We start from the raw sequence: 22,464 nt of genomic DNA on the forward strand, positions 1-22,464 counted from the left end.
GGGGAGGGCACCATGACAATTCAGACTCCCACTGGCCTTTCAGCTCAGCCAAAGGCTCTGATGATTCCGCTCATGTCTGCTCCCCACAATGGCCCTGTGACATGGGCTGAGCAGAGACTCACTCCCATCTGACGGATGGAGAAACTGAGTCCCAGTGAGAAGTGACTTGCCCAGAGTCCCGGAGAAAGCTGGTCACTGAGTCAGACTGGGAGCCTGTGGCCCTCCCTGGGGCCATGGGTCAAGGCAAAGACACATGGAAAACAGAAATGTACAGCCTGGGCAGGGGGCAGTGGGCGTGGAGGTGGAGGGGATTCTGCGTTTGTCCCAATCATGGGGAGCAGACAAAGCCTGAGAGGCCTAGATGCCAAGACAGAAGATGGGACCAGCTGTGTATTCAACAGAAGCCTTTTATTCATTCAAAAATCAACCATTGGGTTTATTCCGCAGATATTAAAAAAGGCGGGGGGCAAAGCTTCCCATTACAGTGCCCTTATGCTGATTCACTTGCTATCTCTGGGGTAGACCTAGAAGAAGGGCGTCTGGGAGACATGCTGCCAATAAGGTGGGGCTAGAAGCCCAGGGCCTGGGTGAGATCATAGCCCCCGCCTCCCCATCTGCGGCCTCCCTCTCAAATCACCTATTTGTCTGGTCAGGTCCCCCAAATGCCTTTACTGATCATTGCCACCAGGGGGCGCACCCGCGTTCCCCTCAATCTCTTAGAAGCTGAAACCACGGGGAACCCGATAGCTTTCCACTAGGTGAGCAGTGGGGCTTTCCCCAGGGAGAGGCTGCCTCTTCCCAGGGGGCCCAGGAACCCCACGCCCCAACCCCCTAAAGAAGAGACAGGGTCCCCGAAAGCCCAGCTGCATCTTTCATCTAGGAAGTTGGCTGTCAAAATGAAAAGCATTTCAGGGGCAGAGGAGGACACACATCTGCCTTGACGTTATTCTAAACGTTGCCTGGTTAAATACTGGAAACTCATGACGTTCTCCTAAGTACCATCAACGCAGAGTGGGGAGCGGATTCTATGAGGAAGAGGCCAGGGCTGCTGCAGACGGACTGCCCGAGGCTGGCCCCTGCTCCTGGGCTGGGGAGCGAAGGCTAAGAGCCTGGCTTCTGGCTGGTCTGGAAGCCCCAGAGAGCAGCAGTTGATGGGGCTGGGCCTCGGGTGGGAAACGGTGCTGGGGAGAGAGGCCCATGGGCTGCTCAGGGCTCTGCAGGTGCTGCAGCTAGAGGCCTGGTGAGAGGAGGGGACGGAACTGTCCCTGCCCGCAACCTCGGGCAAAAATGGCCAGTGTCCAGCACCCTGCCAGGAAGAAGCGTGGCCCTTCCAGCAGCTCTGGACTGTCTCTGGGCAAGGACCCAAGGTGTGCCTGGGGCATGGGTCCGCCTGCTAAGGTCAAAAGCCACACGCGTAGCTCCAAACCAAAAGGCCTAACGGTGAGGAGGTGGGAGGAAAGCCTTGCACACAGATCTCCCTAGACTCCTAGGAATCAATGTCTCAGCTGGCGGGACCCACATGCTTAACCTTGGATAATTCTTAGCCACAAGCCCTTTCCCGTGATGCTCCAGGACAGGCTGCACAAAAGCTCCTGCCCACTGGACCAGAGAGGTAAATCAAGGCTCAGGTGGAGGCCAGAGAAATCGTTTGACCTGGGGAAAGGCCCCGCTCTCCCCATCTCCAGCCCTAAGCCACCAAGTTCACCTGCTGCCCTAGGGTCCTAGGTCAGAGCCAGGCTGAGGAACTGCAGGATTTGGTGGTGAGTACTGGGCCTCCTAGGCCAGTGGCCTGAGCAGGAAGGTGACCGCAGGGGCCTCAAAGAGCCCAAGCTTCAAAGTCACCCGTGAAAATGGAACTACTGCTCCTATCCCCGCAGGATCTGGGGGGCTTCCAGTGGAGGGAGAGGGCAGCCAGAGGGCTGGCAAATGCAAGGAGGGAGAGACAGGGGCTGGCCAAGCGGTCCAGCCTGCAGGAGCGGACACGCAAGTCCCACGCTGGCAGAGCCGCTCTCTGGCGGAGGGTCTGCTGTGAGAGTTAGGGTTAGCAGGAGAAGCTCTGGCCTCCTGGGAAAGTGCGAAGTGGACGCCAAGGGCAATTTAAAGTGGGGGCCGAGGGTCAGCTCCTCCCCTCCGGTGGCCGGGATAAGTCAGGAGGTGATAGGCTGCTGACTTCGCAAAGAAGCAGCAGGGATTCTCAACTCCGGCCTGGCCCTAAACGGTCTGGGAGGCTGCTTCTCACCCAGAAGCCTTCCCAGGGTGAGGACTAGTTCTGGGCCTGAAAGATAGCTCAAGAGTCCAGGAGGGACCAGGAAGCTCTGCGGGGAGGGACAGGGTATGTCATCCGAACCCACACACCACGACCAGCGGCTGCTGTGTCCCTGAAGACTGTGCTGAGACAAATAGTGACTCGGACAGTCCCCGTGTCTGCTGGGGTCTGTAAACTTAGCCACAGACCGCAGAATCACCAACTGCAGGAAACCCAAGCTTAGAATTAGACAGCATCAGCACGAAGGGAAGCCTTCGGATCCCCCAGCCCAGGCCTCCCGGCTCTGCAGCAGGGGGAACTGGGGCCCACAGAGACGGGGGGGGGGGCCCACAATCACGGAGCAAGAGCCAGCCTCAGGATCCTGCCTTCTGGTCCAAGGTCATCTGACTTTCCTGGTGACAGTTGTGGGCCTGCCCTGTCTCAGTGGCAGGCAGAGCTAGAAGCTTCCTGTGAGCACATGTGGGCCACAGCCCAAGAAGCTACCTGAATGGGATTGCCTGTGGCCCTTCTCTCTCCGCCTCTCCCTTCCGGCCTTTCAGCTAAAAGAGAGAAAGATACTGTGGTCCGCTGGACGAGGCAGGCAGGAAGGCAGGAAAGCAGGGTGAGTGGCTACTCTCAAAACCCACCAAGGAGGGAGACACAGACTTTACATCTGCTCACTCCTTCCTCCTTCTCTCCTTAGGTTCTCGGTCCACCCCCGCCCCTTCCTGGCTCCCAGTCTCAGCACAAGCCTCGCCACTCTCCATGGCGCTGCGAACACCAAAGCAAGAACTGAGAAACCGGAAGATGTCCCGTTTGTCCTCAGAAAAGAGGTTATGGACCCAGAGGAGGATACAGGACCGAGAGATGTGTGAACTGGGAACAGAGAAAAGAGATACAGGAGGGAGGCATTCGAGCTGTAGGGAACAGTGCATTAGCCACTTAAGAAGCCCACCTTTCCCCTCTCCAAACATCGAGCACAGTATCTGAAAAAAAAAAAAAGATTTTTGGCTTCTTGGCCGCTGCAGGCCACCATCACCCCAAGCGCCTGGGAAGGTGGGCGAGGGCGTGCACGTGTAAACGGTGGGCCCCGCATCCCTGGGAGCGTCAGACACACGAGGCAGCAGCAACAGTTACCAACCAATAAATAAAAGGTATCAATTATATATGTATATATATAAAAAAAAAACCTCACTTTCCCCACAAAAAGCACAATACTGTTATCACAAAAAAATCATCAACATTGTAATTAATCATCCTAGCCGCGCAGGTGGTCTTGCTGCTCGAGGATGGGGCGCCAAATCACGATGGGCAGGCAGCCCCCCCACGCCCCGACCCCCCGTGGCCGAGGCCGTGACTTCCGTGGCCTCTCCCGCTGACAAGGTCAAGGCAGGAGGCAGAGTTCTTTGACGTCCCCGAGGCCTTCTCCCCATCTGTCAGTCTGAATCTTCTAGGACAGAAGGTAGTTGTTTTTTTTTTTTTTCTTTTTCAATGTCTGTTTGAAATAAAGAACAAAAGCACACACGCAGGAGCGCAGGAGGGACCGAGAGGCCGCCTGCGAAGCAGCCGAGTCCTTGGTTTTGCAGAGGGCTGGAGCCTTTTCCCATCTGTACTGTCGCTTTCTGGACAAGCAGAAGTTGGTGGCAATTGGAGCCGGTGGCTTCAGGCGGCGGGTGGGTGCGGGGCGGGTGGAGGAGAGCCGGGCCTCACAGTTCCAGGGCAGCCCGGCGGGGCGTGGATGCGGAGAAAGGCTGGGTGGACACAGGAGGGTGGTGGTGTCGGGGCGGAGGGGCCCTCATGGCACGGGAGGAGGTGAGTGGTTCCCAGGCATCTGGAAGACACAGGGAGGCGGGGCAGGTTCAGAGCTGGCTGCCAGGGACACAGAGCGGGCGACAGTCAACTAGAGGACCAGGTGGCATTATATGTCACAAGTCCTAAAAATGTGCATGCCCTCCGATCCACACATTTGGTGCTTAGTATTTATCCTTAAGAAATAAATGTTTATGGGGGGTGGGGGAGGGATGGACTGGGAGTTTGGGGTTAGTAGATGCAAATTATTACATACAGAATGGATAAACAACAAGGTCCTACTGTATAGCCCAGGGAACTATATTCAATATCCTGGGATAAACCATAATGGAAAAGAATATGAAAAAGAATGTATATAAAAAGAAATATGTATCTGAATCACTTTGCTGTACAGCAGAAATTAACACGACGTTGTAAATCAACTATACTTCAATAAAAAATAAGTTAAAAAGAAAGAAAGAAATGTTTATGACAGTATCATCTGTAATAGCAAAATTAAAAGGAAGGAAGCAAACTCAGTGTCCACTATCAGGGGACAGGTTGGATAAATAAGGACAGAACCCCAGGATAAAAAAGTTTGCAACCATTAAGAACAATGTGTGCAATGGCCAATAATCACATGAAAAGATGCTCAACAGAATTAGTCATCAGGGAAACACAAATCAAAACCACAATGAGACACCACTTCGCACCCACTAGGATAAAACCTGAAACTAACAAGTGTTGGTGAGGGTGTGAAGAAATTGGAACCCTCGACCATGGCTGGTAGGAATATAAAATGACACAGCTACTGTGGAAAAGTTTGGCAGTTCCTCAAAAAATTAAACATAGTTACTATATGACCCAGCAATTGCACCCCAGGGATGTACTCTAAAAACTGGAAAATAGGTACTCAAATCCACGGACACCAATGTTCATAGCACCATAATTCACAATTGCCAAAAGGTGGAAATGACCCAGATGTCCATCAATGGATGAATGGATAAAGAAATGTGATCTAACCACACAATGGAATACTATTCAGCCATGCAAACGGATGAAGTACTGGTACATGCCCCAACACAGATGAAACTTGACCACATGATGCTAAGTGAAAGAACCAGACATAAAAGGTCACACAGTAAATGATTCCATTTATATGAAACATCCAGAATAGAGACAGAAAGCAAAGTATGGTTGCCAGAGGCTCAGTGAGGAGTGGGGGTGGGGGAGACACTGCTTAAGGGATATGGAGTTTTATTTTGGAGTGAGGCAAAAGTTCTAGAATGTACTAAATGCCACTGAATTGTTCACTTTAAGATAGTTAATTTTATGTTATGTGAATTTCACCTCAATACATTTTTTTAAAAAAGCAGCAGCCTGGGGGACAGTTATGTCTGTTACTGTCTGTGCCATCCAAAGATCCTTCCCATAACCTGCTCCAGCCCTGTGTTTAAATCGCACGTCCCCACTCCCCACTGGACAGGTGCAGGTGTCTGATCCAAAGGGGTCATTTTCCTGATTTGGGGAGATGACTTAAAAACATTATCTGGGCCAATCTGAAGCTATGTGGAGGTGGCCCTGGGGGAGCAGGAAGGCCCTGCAGGACCAGAATTGGGGGGGCCATTGTGGTGCAGGTGCCGAGGGAGAGAGGGTATGGAGCAACCACCCAGAGAAAGGCCAGAGCACCCAAGGGAGAGGCCTGGGTCCTCTCAGCCTTCCAGGTCCCCTGCCAGCCCCTGGAGGTTCAGCTGGGTCTCCAATCACATGCTTTGCCTTCCGCAGTGATCTGTGACTTGCATTATTGTATCTGCTAGTTAAGGGAATTCCCTGGCAGTCCAGTGGTTAGGACTCCAAGCTCTCACTGCCAAGGCCTGGGGTTCGATCCATGGTTGGGGAACTAAAATCCCATAAGCTGTGCGGCGTGGCCAAAAAAAATGTAAAAAAAAGAAAAAAAAAAAAGAACTGCAAACATGATGAAACTCACCAAATGCATTTAAATCCCTAAATTCATAGTTACACATATATTTTTTAAAAACTTCATTGGTCACCTCTAAGGATTTTAGAAATCCAACTTGTTTTGAAAACTGATAAAGAATCAAGTATCCATCATGCCTTCCCTATGAAAACCAAGCCTCGGGGTAACCAACGAGTGGATGAGGGGAAGTTTCCCTTTGTCAAAGTAATCTAGCCAATAACGAAGAAGGAAAGACAACTTTAGGACGTCACCATTTTGCACCATGTAATGAATGAATGGACAGAGGTGGCGATCAGCAACAGCTGCTGATGTCACCGAGGTCATGTGCACCTGCCAGACACACACAACCCCACTCATGAGGTGTTCTCGCCCAAAGTGGACCAAACCCAATGCCAAGCCAGCCTGCAGATCTAACTGCCATTTCCAGGAAGAACAACAAAGAGGAGAGCCTGTTAACAGCACCATGGGGCACTGTACAGAATGCTCTGCTCAGCAAATAGCAAGAAGGAAAAGGGAAGGGGGAAAACTTAAGAGACTAAAATAAACGTAGACCTATCAACCAGTTGCTATCTATGGACTTTATTCAGATTCCAATAAACAAAGTGAAAAAAATTGTGAGACAACAGGAAAGTGGAATATAAGTGCTGATGAGAGCATATTAAGGAATTACTGATTTTTTGGGTATTATGGATTTGTTTTAAAGAATCGTTATCTTTTAGAAATACATTTTGAAATATTTATGTATGAAATGATACGATGTCTTGAATTTGCTTCAAAACAACCCAGTGTCGGGGGTGTGTGGGGGAGGGTATAGATGGTACAAGATTGCTGTGAATCGGTGATTCTGAAGCTGGGAGATGGGTACACGGAGTTACATATTCTCTCTACTATTGCATGAGAATGTTCCCATAATAAAAATTGTTTTAATCCACTCTCAAATTTCCAACAACCTAAGTGCCCCACACCATAAGACTGGTTAAAGTGTGGTCCAGCCATAAACGGAATACTATGCAGCTATTAAAAATGATGATCTCGAGCAACATTTAGTGACGCAAAAAATATGCATGATCTCAGTTCCTGATAATAATTCAGTGAATTATATAACGGTAATTTATCTAAGAATTATGATCCATCAGGAATCTGAGAAGGCAAATAAATCACAAAAACAATGGAACACAAATTGGATATAATTACTATCAGGCAGGATCTAGGAAGGCCTGAGAAAAATGGTATGGCAATTTTCGGGAAGAGCTATAGAAAAGTGGATCTTGTCACCCTGAAAAACTTGTCATGGAAATAAAGTTACATCGTGTTGGCCGACATGTTGCCGGTGAGGGTAAGATATATGTCTACATAAATTGTGTTAAGAAAAGCCAGTGTAGAGAAAACCATAATTCAAAAAGAGTCATGTACCAAAATGTTCATTGCAGCTCTATTTACAATAGCCAGGACATGGAAGCAACCTAAGTGTCCATCATCGGATGAATGGATAAAGAAGATGTGGCACATATATACAATGGAATATTACTCAGCCATAAAAAGAAACGAAATTGAGTTATTTGTAATGAGATGGATGGAGTTAGAGTCAGTCATACAGAGTGAAGTAAGTCAGAAAGAGAAAAGCAAATACAGTATGCTAACACATATATATGGAATCTAAGGGAAAAAAAAAAAAAAGGTCATGAAGAACCTAGTGGCAAGACGGGAATAAAGACACAGACCTACTAGAGAATGGACTTGAGGATATGGGGAGGGGTAAGGGTAAGCTGGGACAAAGTTAGAGAGTGGCATGGACATATATACACTACCAAACATAAAATAGATAGCTAGTGGGAAGCAACCGCATAGCACAGGGAGATCAGCTCGGTGCTTTGTGACCACCTGGAGGGGTGGGATGGGGAGGGTGGGAGGGAGGGAGATGCAAGAGGGAAGAGATGTGGGAACATATGTATATGTATAACTGATTCACTTTGTTATAAAGCAGAAACTAACACACCATTGTAAAGCAATTATACTCCAATAAAGATGTTAAAAAAAAAAAGGAACGCCAGTGTAGCCATCCTTCACACAACAGGATGTGAAGCCAAGTTGGGTAAAACACATTAAAAATCTCTTTTCTCCAAGTCTCCAAAAGAAAAAATAAATGCTTCCTACAAGTTGTTCCTTTAAAAAAAAAACAAAACACACAGCCAACAGCATATGGTTATGAACTCGTTGTTGAGGAAATATATATACACATATATTCATAGAAAACTGTAAGACAAAAACAAATAGGGTAGTTCAAAAAGAATCACACACTTTAAAGAAATTAATTACACCGTACAACTTTTCCTTGGGGGGATACAGCAAGAACTTATGTTTGCACCATTTTTCCACGGCCTGGAGGAAATAAAGCAGCTGTTATATGATAGTTGCCAATGAGGCCACTGGTGGTAATTCACAAAAGGGGGACTCTGAAAAATCAGACAACAGATCAGTATGCACTGTGGGACCCAGAGCTGCATACTGAACATTTTTAAGATTATAGAAATAACTGTCACAGTTCCTTTATAAATTGGTTTGATTATATGTTCCTATGTGACCTAGTTACTGAGTATTAAGTTTTTGTTAAGTGTTCAATTCTTTCTGAATCATTCTGGACACAAAATGTTCACAGTGGTTATTTCTGGGTTATATATGAAGGGTTTTTTTCAATAAACTTTTTTATGGAGGTTTTCTTTTTAAACATATTTTCTAACGTCTCTTCAATGAAAACGGATGTCTTGTGCAAAAATATAAGAACATTAGAAGCTTCAAAACAGGCTTCCTAAACAAAATATCAGCAAATCAAATCTGATGGTACATAAAAGCACATCATGGGTGGCTTAGCATTCAAAAATCAATCGGTATAAGTCAGAATGGCTACCATCAAAAAATCCACAAACAGGGGCTTCCCTGGTGGCGCAGTGGTTGAGAATCTGCCTGCCAGTGCAGGGGACACGGGTTCGATCCCTGATCCAGGAAGATCCCACATGCCACAGAGCAACTAAGCCCGTGCGCCACAACTACTGAGCCTGCGCTCTAGAGCCTGTGAGCCACAACTATTGAGCCCACGTGCCACAACTACTGAAGTCGCGCACCTAGAGCCCGTGCTCCACAGCGAAAGAAGCCACTGCAATGAGAAGCCCACGCACTGCAATGAAGACCCAACACAGCCTAAAATTAAAAAAAAAAAAAAATCCACAAACAGTAAATGCTGGAGAGGGTGTGAAGAGAAGAGAACCCTCCTACACTGTTGGTGGGAATGTAAATTGGTGCAGCCGCTATGGAGAACAGTATGAAGGTTCCTTTAAAAACTAAAAATAGAGCTACCATATGATCCTGCAATCCCATTCCTGAGCATATATCCAGAGAAAAACATGGTTCGAAAGGATCATGCACCCCAGTGTTCATTGCAGCTTTGTTTACGATAGCCAAGACATGGAAACAACCTAAATGTCCGTTGACAGAGAATGGGTAAAGAAGATGTGGTACATATATACAATGGAATATTACTCAGTCTTTAAAAAGAATGAAATAGGCATAGGAGGGAGGCTGGGGAGATCAAGAGAGGCAGGTGGGAGGAGCCATCCAGGAGGAGTGGGAGAGGAGCAGAGGGCGATTGCCCCGCCCACTCGGGCCGGGGAGCCTGCTGAGCTCCCAGGCCAGTCCCCTGCCCTCCAAGGCCCCCTCCAGGCCACGTGGGTCCTTGGGGGCATAGGAAGGAGGCCAGGGGGAGAATAGGAGAGGCACGTGGGAGGGGCCTTCCGGGAGGAGAGGGAGAGGAGCAGAGGGTGATTGCCCCACCCACTCGAGCCCAGGAAGCCTGCTGGGCTCCCAGGTGAGGTCCCCTGCCCTCTGAGACCAGGGGTGGGGGACACGCCTGGGCCCCTTCTGTTCCTTGAGCCTAAGTTCCACCCCCCTACAGCCCCCAGGGCCTTTTCCAGATCCTGAGCATTGGCCCCGCCCATCACCCAAACCTCGCCCTTGCTTTGGCCCCGCCCTCCACAGCTAAGGCCTTCCCCCCCCTTTTTTCTTTTTTTTTTTTTCTTTTCCCTCCTCCTCTTTTTTACTATTGTGGTACTGATGTACCTTCCAGTTGTTGATTCATCTATATTTTTATGTTCATATTCTTCCTAACATATCTGTTAGTTTCCTAGTCTAATTTTATTTTTCACTTTGTTATTGTTGTGGGGTTATTTTTGCCACCCCAGGCAGCAGGACCTTGATTCACAAGCCCGGGTCGGCTGAAGCTCCTGCGGTGGGAGCTCCAAGTCCGAACCACTAGACTAACAGAGAACCTCAGACCCCAGGGACTATTTATCGGAGTGAGGTCTCACGGAGTTCCTCATCTCAGCACCAAGACCCAGCTCTACCCAATAGCCTACAAACCCCACTGTTAAAAGCCTCAGGCCAAACAACCAGTAAGACAGGAACACAATCCCACTCATTAAAAAAAAAAAAAAAATGAGATGGCAAAAAAATATGTCACAGATGGAGGAGCAAGGTAAAAACCTACAAGACCAAATAAATGAAGAGGAGATAGGCAATCTACCTGAAAAAGAATTCAGAGTAATGATCGTAAAGATGATCCAGAATCTCGGAAATAGAATGGAAACACGGACTGAGAAAATACAAGAAATGTTTAACAGAGATCTAGAAGAACTAAAGAACAAACAAACAGAGATGAACAACACAATAACTGAAATGAAAAATACACTAGAAGGAATCAATAACAGAATAACTGAGGCAGAAGAACGAATAAGTGAGCTGGAAGACAAAATGGTGGAAATAACTGCCGAGGAGCAGAATAAAGAAAAAAGAATGAAAAGAATTGAAGACAATCTCAGAGACTTCTGGGACAACACTAAATGCACCAACATTCGAATTATAGGGGTCCCAGAAGAAGAAGAGAAAAAGAAAGGACCCGAGAAAATATTTGAAGAGATTATAGTTGAAAAATTCCCTAAGATGGGAAAGGAAACAGTCACCCAAGTCCAGGAAGCACAGAGAGTCCCATACAGGATAAAACCTAGGAAAAACACACCAAGACACATATTAATCAAACTAACAAAAATTAAATTCAAAGAAAAATTATTAAAAGCAGCAAGAGAAAAACAAAAAATAACATACAAAGGAATCCCCAGAAGGTTACCAGCTGATTTTTCAGCGGAAACTCTGCAGGTCAGAAGGGAGTGGCAGGATATACTTAAAGTGATGAAAGATAAAAACCTACAACCAAGATTACTCTACCCAGCAAGGATCTCATTCAGATTCGGTGGAGAAGTCAAAAGCTTTTCAGACAAGCAAAAGCTAAGAGAATTCAGCACCACCAAACCAGCTTTACAACAAATGCTAAAGAAACTTCTCTAAGCAGAAAACACAAGAGAAGAAAAAGACCCACAAAAACAAACCCAAAACAATTAAGAAAATGGTAATAGGAACATACATATCGATAATAACCTTGAATGTAAATGGATTAAATGCCATAACCAAAAGACACAGACTGGCTGAACGGATACAAAAACAAGACCCATCTATATGCTGTCTACAAGAGACCCACTTCAGACCTAGGGACACATACAGACTGAAAGTGAGGGGATGGAAAAAGATATTCCATGCAAATGGAAATCAAAAGAAAGCTGGAGGGGCTTCCCTGGTGGCGCACTGGTTAAGAATCTACCTGCCAATGCAGGAGACAGGGGTTCGAGCCCTGGTCTGGGAAGATCCCACATGCTGCGGAACAACTAAGCCCACGCACCACAACTACTGAGCCTGCACTCTAGAGCCCACGAGACACAACTACGGAAGCCAGCGAGCCATAACTACTGAAGACCGTGTGCCTAGAGCCTGTGCTCCACAACAAGAGAAGCCACTGCAATGAGAAGCCCGCACACCGCAACAAAGAGTAGCCACTGCTCGCTGCAACTAGAGAAAGCCCACACACAGCTATGAAGACTCAATGCAGCCAAAAAAAAAAAAAATTGATAAACCCTTAGCCAGACTCATCAAGAAAAAAAGGGAGAAGATGCAAATCAATAAAATTAGAAATGAAAAAGGAGAAATCACAACTGACACTGCAGAAATACAAAGGATTATAAGAGACTACTACAAACAACTATATGCCGATAAAATGGACAACCACGAAGAAATGGACAAATTCTTGGAAAGGTACAACTTTCCGACACTGAACCAGGAAGAATTAGAAAATATAAAAAGACCTATCACAAGTAATGAAATTGAAACCGTAATTAAAAATCTTCCAACAGGGCTTCCCTGGTGGCGCAGTGGTTGAGAATCTGCCTGCTAATGCATGGGACACGGGTTCGAGCCCTGGTCTGGGAAAATCCCACATGCCGTGGAGCAACTGGGCCCGTGAGCCACAACTGCTGAGCCTGCGCGTCTGGAGCCTGTGCCCTGCAACGGGAGGGGCCGCGATAGTGACAGGCCCATGCACCGCGATGAAGAGTGGCCCCCGCACCACGATGAAGAGTGGTCCCTGCTTGCCGCAACTACAGAAAGCCCTTGCACAAAACGAAGAACCAACACAGCTAAAAATAAATAAATAAATAAAGTAGCTATTAATTTAAAAATATACATATATATCCAGTTAATCTATAAAAAAAAAAAAAAATCTTCCAACAAACAAAAGTCCAAGACCAGATGGCTTCACAGGTGTATTCTATCAAACATTTAGAGAAGAGCTAACACTGATCCTTCTCAAACTCTTCCAAAAAATTGCAGAGAGAGAAACACTCCCAAATTCATTCTATGAAGCCACCATCACCCTGATACCAAAATCAGAAAAAGATATCACAAAAAAAGAAAATTATAGACCAATATCACTGATGAACCTAGATGCAAAATTCCTGAACAAAATACTAGCAAACAGAATCCAACAGCACATTAAAAGGATCATACACCATGATCAAGTGGGATTTATCCCAGGATGCAAGGATTCTTCAATATATGCAAATCAATCAGTGTGATACACCGCATTAACAAATTAAGGAATAAAAACCATATGATCATCTCAATAAATGCAGAAAAAGCTTTTAACAAAATTCAACACCAATTTATGATAAAAAAAACTCTCCAGAAAATGGGAATAGAGGGAACCTACCGCAACACAATAAAGGCCATATATGACAAACCCACAGCAAGCATCATACTCAATGGTGAAAAACTGAAAGTATACCCACTAAGATCAGGAACAAGACAAGGATGTCCACCCTTGCCACTCTTATTCAACATAGTTTTGGAAGTCCTAGCCACAGCAATCAGAGAAGAAAAAGAAATAAAAGGAAAACAAGTTGGAAAAGAAGAAGTAAAACTGTCGCTGTTTGCCAATGACATGATACTATACATAGAAAATCCTAAAGATGCCACCAGAAAACTACTAGAACTAATCAATGAATTTGGTAAGGTTGCAGGATACAAAGTTAATGCACAGAAATCTCTGGCATTCCTACAACAACAACGAAAAATCAGAAAGAGAAATTAAGGAAACACTCCCATTTACCATTGCAACAAAAAGAATAAAATACCTAGGAATAAACCTGCCTAAGGAGGCGAAAGACTTGTACTCAGAAAACTATAAAACACTGATGAAAGAAATCAAAGATGACAAACAGATGGAGAAATACACCATGTTCTTGGATTGGAAGAATCAATATTGTGAAAATGACTTTACTATCCAAAGCAATCTACAGATTCAGTGCAATCCCTATCAAACTACCAATGGCATTCTTCACAGAATTAGAACAAAAAATTTTACAATTCGTATGGAAACACAAAAGACCCCAAATAGCCAAAGCAATCTTGAGAAAGAAAAATGGAGTTGGAGGAATCAGGCTCCCTGACTTCAAACTATACCACAAAGTTACAGTAATCAAGACAGTATGGTACTGGCACAAAAACAGAAATATAGATCAATGGTACAAGATAGAATGCCCAGAGATATGCCCTGCACATATGAGCACCTAATTTATGACAAAGGAGGCAAGAACATTCAGTGGGAAAAAGACAGCCTCTTCAATAAGTGGTGCTGGGAAAACCAGACAGCTACATGTAAAAGCATGAAATTAGAACACTACCTAACACCATACACAAAAATAAACCCCCAATGTATTAAAGCCTTAAATGTAAGACCAGACACTATAAAACTCTTAGAGGAAAACATAGGAAAAAACACTCTGACATAAACCACAGCAAGGTCTTTTTTGACCCACCTCCTAGAGTAACGGAAATAAAAGCAAAAATAAACAAATGGGACTTAATTAAACTTTTGCACAGCAAAGGAAACCATAAACAAGACGAAAAGACAACCCTCAGAATGGGAGAAAATATTTGCAAATGAAACAACAGACAAAGGATTAATCTCCAAAATATACAAACAGCTCATGGAGCTCAATATCAAAAAACAAACAATCCAGTTAAAAAATGGGCAGAAGACCTAAACAGACATTTCACCAAGGAAGACATACAGATGGCCAAGAGGCACATGAAAAGATGCTCAACATCACTAATTATTAGAGAAATGCAAATCAAAACTACAATGAGGTATCACCTCACACTGGTCAGAATGGTCATTTTCAAAAAGTCTAGAAACAAATAAATGCTGGAAAGGGTGTGGTGAAAGGGAACCCTCCTGCACTGTTGGTGGGAATGTAAACTGATACAACCACTATGGAAAACAGTATGGAGGTTCCTTAAAAAACTAAAAATAGAACTACCATATGACCCAGCAATCCCACTACTGGGCATATACCCTGAGAACACCATAATTCAAAAAGAGACATGTGCCACAATGTTCACTGCAGCACTATTTACAATAGCCAGGACATGGAACCAACCTAAATGTCCATCGACAGATGAATGGATAAAGAAGATGTGGCACATATATACAATGGAATATTACTCAGCCATAAAAAGAAACGAAATTGAGTTATTTGTAGTGAGGTGGATGGACCTAGAGTCTGTCGTACAGAGTGAAGTAAGTCAGAAGGAGAAAAACAAATACCGTATGCCAACACATATATATGAAATCTAAAAAAAAAAAAAAAATGGCACTGATAAACCTAGTTGCAGGGCAGGAATAAAGAGGTAGACATAGAAAATGGACTTGAGGACACGGGACTGGAGGGCGAAGCTGGGGTGAAGTGAGAGTACCATTGACATATATACACTACGGAATGTAAAATAGTTGGCTGGTGGGAAGCAGCAGCATAGCACAGGGAGATCGGCTCGGTGCTTTGCGATGACCTAGAGGGGTGGGATAGGGAGGATGGGAGGGAGGCTCAAGAGGGAGCGGATATGGGGACATGTGTATGCATATGGCTGATTCACTTTGTTGTGCAACATCAACTAACTCAGTATTGTGAAGCAATTATACTCCAATAAAGATCTATTAAAAATTTTTTTTAAAAAATGGATAAGCAACAAGGACCTACTGTATAGCACAGGGAACTCTGCTCAGTATTATGTAACAACCTAAATGGGAAAATAATTTGAAAAAGAGTAGAAAAAAAAAAGGTAGTGTATTTAAGTGGACAGGAATCCACGGATGATCCATAAAATGTATTCACACACACACACACACACACGCACACGCACACACACACACAAAATCAATCAGTGTAATTCATCATACTGACAACAAAAAAGAGAGAAAAGTCATATGAGCATCTGGATAAATGCAGAAAATTTTGATAAAGTTCAATACCACTCATGATTTTTTTAAAAAAACAAATAACTCCTACCAAACTAAAAAAGAAGGAAACTTTCTAAATCTGCTAAAATCTATCTACAAAGGATCTATAACAAGTATCGTAACTAATGGTGAATTATTGAAAGCTTTCCCCCAAGACTGAGAATGAGACAAGAATGTTCACCGTCACTACTCTTATGTGACTGGAGGGCCCAACCAGTGCGAGGAAGCAGGAAAAAGGAACAAAAGGCAGAGGGATAGGAAAGGAAGAAATAGAATGCAGACAATCCCAAAGAAACTAAGGCAGACTCCTAGATTTAATAAATGAAGTTAGCAGGACCATGGATATATGATCAATAAACAAAAGTCAACTGAATTTCTATAAATCAGAAACAAACAGAAAATACAATTTTAAAATTACTGTTTAAAACACCATCAAAAACATCAAATACTTAGGAATAAATCAACTAAAAGATGTGAGAGACCTTTTAGCTAAAAACAGCAAAATGTTATAGAGAAAAAAAATTTAAAGACCTAAACACAGAGAGAGATATACCATCTTCATGGATTGGAAGACTCAACATTATAAAGATGCCAATTCTCCCCCAAACTGAACAGTAGACTCAACTCAATCCCAATCAAAATCCCAGCATGTGTGTGTGTGTGTGTGTGTGTGTAGACATTTATAAGTTGATTCTAAAATTTGTATAGAAATAGCCTAAAGTAGCCAAGGCATTCTTTAAAAAGAAGTGATGGGATCTTGCTTCTCAAGATCAAGTTATAAAAAGACTGTGCTTTCATCTTGGGTTCTCCCTCTCCTTCCCTCCCAGAAAGCTTACCCTGGGGGAAGCCAGCCGCCATGTTGTTAGGCAGCCCTGTGCAGAGGGCCACATGGTGAGGCCGCCAAACCAAATGAGTGAACTTACAAGTGGGTCACCCCTGGCCAAGCCTTCAGATGAGACCGCAGTCCTGGCCAACAGCTGATGATCATCCCAGTTTACCTAATACAGAGGGGTTTCCCAGGACATGGGATCTTCAGCACTGAATCCGGGACAGTCCTGGGCAAACTGGGATGGTTGGCCACCCTCCTGACAGCTTGGCTGCATCCTCATGAGAGACCTTGAGCCAAAGGCACCCAACAAAGCTGTACCCAAATTCCTGATGTTTGTTCTTTTCAGCTGCTGTTTTGCAGTACTGCAGTGTGCAGCAACAGATAACTAAGACAGCACTGCACAAAAGGCGTAAAATGGAGGATGCACATACGACAAGGTGCCCAACTTCTGTGCTCATCAGTGAGACGCAAATTAAGATTACAACAAGCTATCATGACACGCCCACCCAAACGGCTGAAATTTTAAAAGACAGAGAACACCCAGTGTTGGCAAGGATGTGGAGCAATGGGAGCTCTCATACACCGCAAGTGGGAGTAGGAGATGGTACAACCATGTTGGAAAACTTCTGGAAGTATCTACTAAAGCTAAACATACACACATTCTGTGTCCCAGCAATTCTACTCTTAGATCTATATCAACAGAATGCATCATCCGTCCACCAGGAGACACATACAAGAGTGTTTGTAAAAAAATGGTCAGAAGAACCTAGGGGCAAGACGGGAATAAAGATGCAGACCTACTAGAGAATGGACTTGAGGATACGGGGAGGGGGAAGGGTAAGCTGGGACAGAATGAGAGAGTGGCATGGACATATATACACTACCAAACGTAAAACAGATAGCTAGTGGGAAGCAGCCGAATAGCACAGGGAGATCAGCGCGGTGCTTTGTGACCACCTACAGGGGTGGGATAGGGAAGGTGGGAGGGAGACGCAAGAGGGAGGGGATATGGGGATGTATGTATATGTATAGCTGATTCACTTTGTTATACAGCAGAAACTGACACAACATTGTAAAGCAATTATACTCTAATAAAGATGATAAAAAAAAAAGAGTGTTTGCAGCTGGACAGGACCATGGGGGTCAGTTCTCTGCCAGCAGCAGAGGCCTCTGTGGGCTATCATCCTGCACTTACGGAAATCCGACTGGGCAAAAAAAGAAACCACGTTGGAGCTATTGATCAAGAGAGTGGGAGCTGAGGTCTTCAGCCACCCCAACGGAGAGAAGATGAGAAACTCCTGTTCTCCCAGGCCCCTGGCCCTGGCTGAGAGCTGGGATTTTCAAAGTGTTTTCAACCCAGGGAAACTTCTATTCAAGTAAACTCTCAGGCTGAATCTGGGTATATAAAAATGACAAAAATTGAGGAGCCCTGGCTGATGTGAAGGCCCTGCCTCCTAGGCATCCCCTACTAGCTATGCTCCAACTGGGCAGACCCCGATTCCTCCCCCCCCGGGAAACTCAGGTACTTATCTGCCAACCCCAAGTGTCCTGAGGCTGGGTTTGCCCCCTTGCCCCCACCCCAGGCCCCAAGTCCCCCTCCACTCACCTCAGCTCTGGGCCCTGGACTATACCAGCCCGTCGTAGAGGGACAGCGCCTGCACGATGGACGGGTCCGCCTTGGATCCTTCCTGGAACTCCTGCAGCGTCAGCTTCCCGTCGGCATTCTGCAAGCAGAGAGAGGAGGGTGAAGGTGAGGGGACAACCAACCTCCCAGGACAGCGGCCTCTGCCGTGGGCCCTGGACGCTCCCTCCCCAAGCCCAGCCCAGGGCTGCTTCCACAGTTAAGTCAGGAGGGAGGCAAAGCAGCTCATTAGGTGGGAGGGGTCAGGCATAGACAGACGCGGGCACTTCCTGGCTGGGTGACCTTGGGCACACGACCCACCTCTCTGGGCCCTTGTTTCCTCATCTGGAGACTGGAGAGAACTGAACAGCTTCTTCAGGGCACTGAGGTGGGCACTCCTTGAGCTCAAGCTGTGTGAAACGCTCGGCAGACTGGAAGCACCCGGTAACTCCCCAGGTATCGTCCTCACTGCTGTTCATCCCCACAGAGGGTGTTAATCCCACAGGGCTGAGAGCCTGATGCATTTCTCTGGGGTCACCCTTGGAAGGGCATTTAAGCCATCCCCCTGGAGACCTACGAGGAGGCTGGACGGAGCCCATGTAAAGGGGCTTTAGTGGGTCTCTTGCAGAAGGAGATGGTTTGGGCCAGAATCCCTTCCCCTGGAGCATCTTGCAAGGAAACGCGTGAGAGCAAAAGAAAAAGGCCTTGGAAGCCACCCACAGCCTGCACCCAGAGAGAGAGATCGTGACGAGCTTTCCACAAGCTCCGCAGGCAGACCTTGAGGGTCGTCTACCGTGGGCCCTGAGCACGCTATGCGTGCGCTTGGTCTCATGGGGTCCCCACAGCCGCTCTAAGAAGAGGGGCTGCTCTGCTTTCTCTGGTTCCTTTAGGTGTAAGGTTAGATTGTTTATCTGAGATTTTTCTTGTTTCTTGAGGTAGGATTATATTGCTATAAACTTCCCTCTTAGAAGTGCTTTTGCTGCACCCCATAGGTTTTGGGTCGTCGTGTTTTCATTGTCATTGGTCTCTAGGTATTTTTTGATTCCCTCTTTGATTTCTTCAGTGATCTCTTGGTTATTTAGCAGCGTACTGTTTAGCCAAAGAGGGGCTGCTCTTATCACCATTTTACCAGTGAGCATGCCGAGGCTTAGTCACCTATCCAGGGCCCCCTGGCGGCTAACTGGGGAAGCCAGGTTTACACCCAGTCTGACTACAGCGTGGACTTTGCTTCCCAAAATAAGGGAGGTCTGAATTGGGGGTGGGGGGGATTTAACACCTTGGTGTTAAATAACATTGAACCACCCTGCGAGAAGCTAGTATTCTCTGCCGCACTCTATGGACACATCTTCTGATTATTATCAGGAGCCCAGCGTGGTCTGAGCCTCTGTGTCTTTACTACCTCTCTGACATGTGATCTCACTTTTTTAAATTAAGGAAGTAAGGCCTCAGGCTCAAAGCTTTCAGGGCAGGCACCTGTATCTAGCCAGAATGTAATAATAAGCCCAAGGTCACTGTTCATTTGAATTCTTTTATTGAAGGCAAGCAATACTGGGTTTCCTTACCATATTGATGTCAAATTCCAGTTTAAAACAAAGTTATTTCCAGTTTAAAAAAAAGTTTGGTATAAAGAAGGGTTTCTTAACCTGGGGTCTGAGGATAGAATTCAGCAGGCCTGTGAACTAAAATGGGAAAAAATGAGGTCTTTCTTTTCGCTAACTTATAACTGAAATTTAGCTCTTCCTTCCATAATGAATCTAGGTAACGATCTCCCACAGAACCAGCAGTACCTGTGACTTTGTCAACTGTGGGGATTGAGGCATTTTTATAACACTCCACGGTTGCTGTAGGCATCACCTGCACATATCATCGATTCGAAACTGTGGGGCGCTTAAACCACTATATCTCATCATCCGATGTGTTCATAAAGAAGCTCATATACCACATCACAAATTCTTTTAAAAGAAATTTTGATAGCTGAATTCCAAAATAGCTTCCTTCTTAGTCCTGTGGATTTTATCTCATGCACTTAAAACCATTACTCTGAGAAGTCCACAGACAACTTCTCCAGAATGCCCAAATTTCTTGTCCATGGCAAAAAATTAGAAAGGTTAAGAATCTTGGGACTTCCCTGGTGGCGCATTGGTTAAGAATCCGCCTGCCAATGCAGGGGACACGGGTTCCAGCCCTGGTCTGGGAAGATCCCACATGCCGCAGAGCAACTAAGCCCATGCGCCACAACGACTGAGCCTGCGCTCTAGAGCCCGCGAGCCACAACTGCTGAAGCCCATGCGCCTAGAGCCCGTGCTCCGCAACGAGAAGCCCCCTCAATGAGAAGCCCGTGCACCACAACGAAGAGCAGCCCCTGCTCTCGCCACTAGAGAAAAGCCCACGCGCAGCAACAAAGACCCAACGCAGCCAAAAATAGATTAATTAATTAATTAATTTTAAAAAATAAATAAAGAATCTTAGTTGATCAAAGAGAAAGTGTTGGACAAATTTACTTAAAACCCTGGATGTCTGAAGGGGACGGCTGCCAACCGGACCAGTGGACGTCACACCAGGTGTGCTGCCTGCCTCGAGCCAGGCCCCTAGGTGGTCAGTGGCGCCTCCGGGGAGGGGTCTCACCTTGTCCATCATGGCGAAGATTCGGTCCACCCTCTTCTCGGGGGTGTTCTCCTCCTCGGGGAGTTCCACTGTGTTCCCCTGCCAGGGACAGACAAGGTGGGGGCTGGCTCCTGGCACTCTGGGCTTTGGGCCCTTTTCCCAAAAATATGCTCCCCAGACCTGGGCGGGTTCCAGATGATGACCGCCTCTGCCTCCCACTCCCCGCAATGTCCCCCGCCATCTGTAATTCTGCTCTGGAACCTCCCGCCCACCCCAGCCCCCATCTGCCACCCCAGCCCCCATCTGCCACCCCAACTGCAGATGTGCTGAGCGGCCCCAGGCAGTGACCCTCGCCTGGCCAACGCTTGCCCCGGTCGGGAGAGCAGTCCTACGGGGGTGCTTCCTCTGGGACAGACCCAATCACTAAATTTGACGCCCCTACTGCCTCCCCCTACCCCATAGGACCCGGGCCTCTCACCACCATCTGGTAAATGGCGTCCACTATATCCAGCATCTCGTTCCTGGTGATGTAGCCGTCGTTATCCAAGTCGTAGAGCTTGAAGGCCCCTGCGGTCAACCAGCCAGGGCAGAGTGACCCCCCCGGCCCGGGGCAGGGGGTGCTGGTTCCCGCCCCTGTACCACAGCCCCATTACTCATCCAATCAATGAATATTTACATCAAAACAGACGGGACACGCGCATGCGCACGCACTACAGGAACACATGCGCCGTTTCAACTAGGGTTATTAAAAAAAAACCCTAAATATAAAAAGGAGGGGGCACTGGGTCTGCGAGAGCTGAGGCTGGAGCTGGAGCTGAGGGAGGGAGGGGACCCCAGGAGGAGCCCTAAAGGCCCCCCTCTCCTTCCCCATGCCCCGGCCTCTGCCTCCTTTCAGCCCACTTCCTTTCCACAATTACACTGTATCCTGCTGGGATCAACTTAGAAAATAAAATAATATGCCTGGGGAGGAGGGAAGGAGCTTCTGTATAAATAAAATCCTCTTTTATTCCTAAAAAGAGAAAGAAAAAGAAACTGCCGCATTTTCTCGGTGCCGATGCAAAGCAGTGAAAGTGTCTCAGTGGGAAGTGAGTTCTGGCCCAGCTGTTTTCATCTTCTCTCCAGATTCCCTCTCGCAGCAGCACGATCCCGCACACTCTCCCCTCTGAATCCTTCTCTCATTCCCCCTCAGGGCCGCGCACATGCTGTTCCCCTGCCTGGAACCCTCTTCCCTCCTTCCTCCCTGGCACCTTCACCCTTCCCAGCTCAGCTCCCGACTCATAACAGGGTCAGTTCCTCTCCTGTTGGTTCACACTTCCCTCTTCCTGCCTCGGTTGCAGTTTTCTGGGATCTTTCGGATAAGGTCCCTGAGCTAGACTGACAGCCGCGAGGGCAGGTGCCCGTCTATCTGATGCACCCGTGGGTCCTGGCCTCTGCCCAGCACTGACACGTGGCCGTGTTTGGTCAACATCTGTTGGGTGAACCAGTAAATAAGTGAATGCATGAGATCAGTCATCAAAACAGCCTCCTAAGTGGTGGATCGAGCCCTGGAACCGGGTCTTTTAACTCCACGCTGTCCTGCCCGAGGTCCCATGTCTGCACCTGCTCGGATGCCCCTTTGCTCCTGCCCCATCTGTCCACGCATCTAAGGAAGACACGTTCCTCCTGCCTG

General features: G+C 46.6%; 1 protein-coding gene across 2 annotated transcripts in view; it reads right to left on the minus strand.

Annotated features, from left to right (window-relative positions):
* Positions 1-391: 391 nt before the first annotated feature.
* Positions 392-22,464, minus strand: part of NCS1 (neuronal calcium sensor 1) — a 61,240-nt gene continuing 39,167 nt past the window's right edge. For both annotated transcript variants that reach the window (XM_068552999.1, XM_068552998.1), the window contains exons 5-8: positions 21,274-21,362; positions 20,817-20,894; positions 18,177-18,294; positions 392-4,076 (exon numbers count right to left, since the gene is read on the minus strand). In XM_068552999.1, the coding sequence (XP_068409100.1) occupies positions 18,196-18,294; positions 20,817-20,894; positions 21,274-21,362 (266 nt within the window). In that variant the 3' untranslated portion in view covers positions 392-4,076; positions 18,177-18,195. The remainder of the gene's footprint in view (positions 4,077-18,176; positions 18,295-20,816; positions 20,895-21,273; positions 21,363-22,464) is intronic.

Source organism: Eschrichtius robustus, chromosome 10, assembly GCF_028021215.1.
Source record: "Eschrichtius robustus isolate mEscRob2 chromosome 10, mEscRob2.pri, whole genome shotgun sequence".
In the NCBI taxonomy this organism is placed as follows: domain Eukaryota; kingdom Metazoa; phylum Chordata; class Mammalia; order Artiodactyla; family Eschrichtiidae; genus Eschrichtius; species Eschrichtius robustus.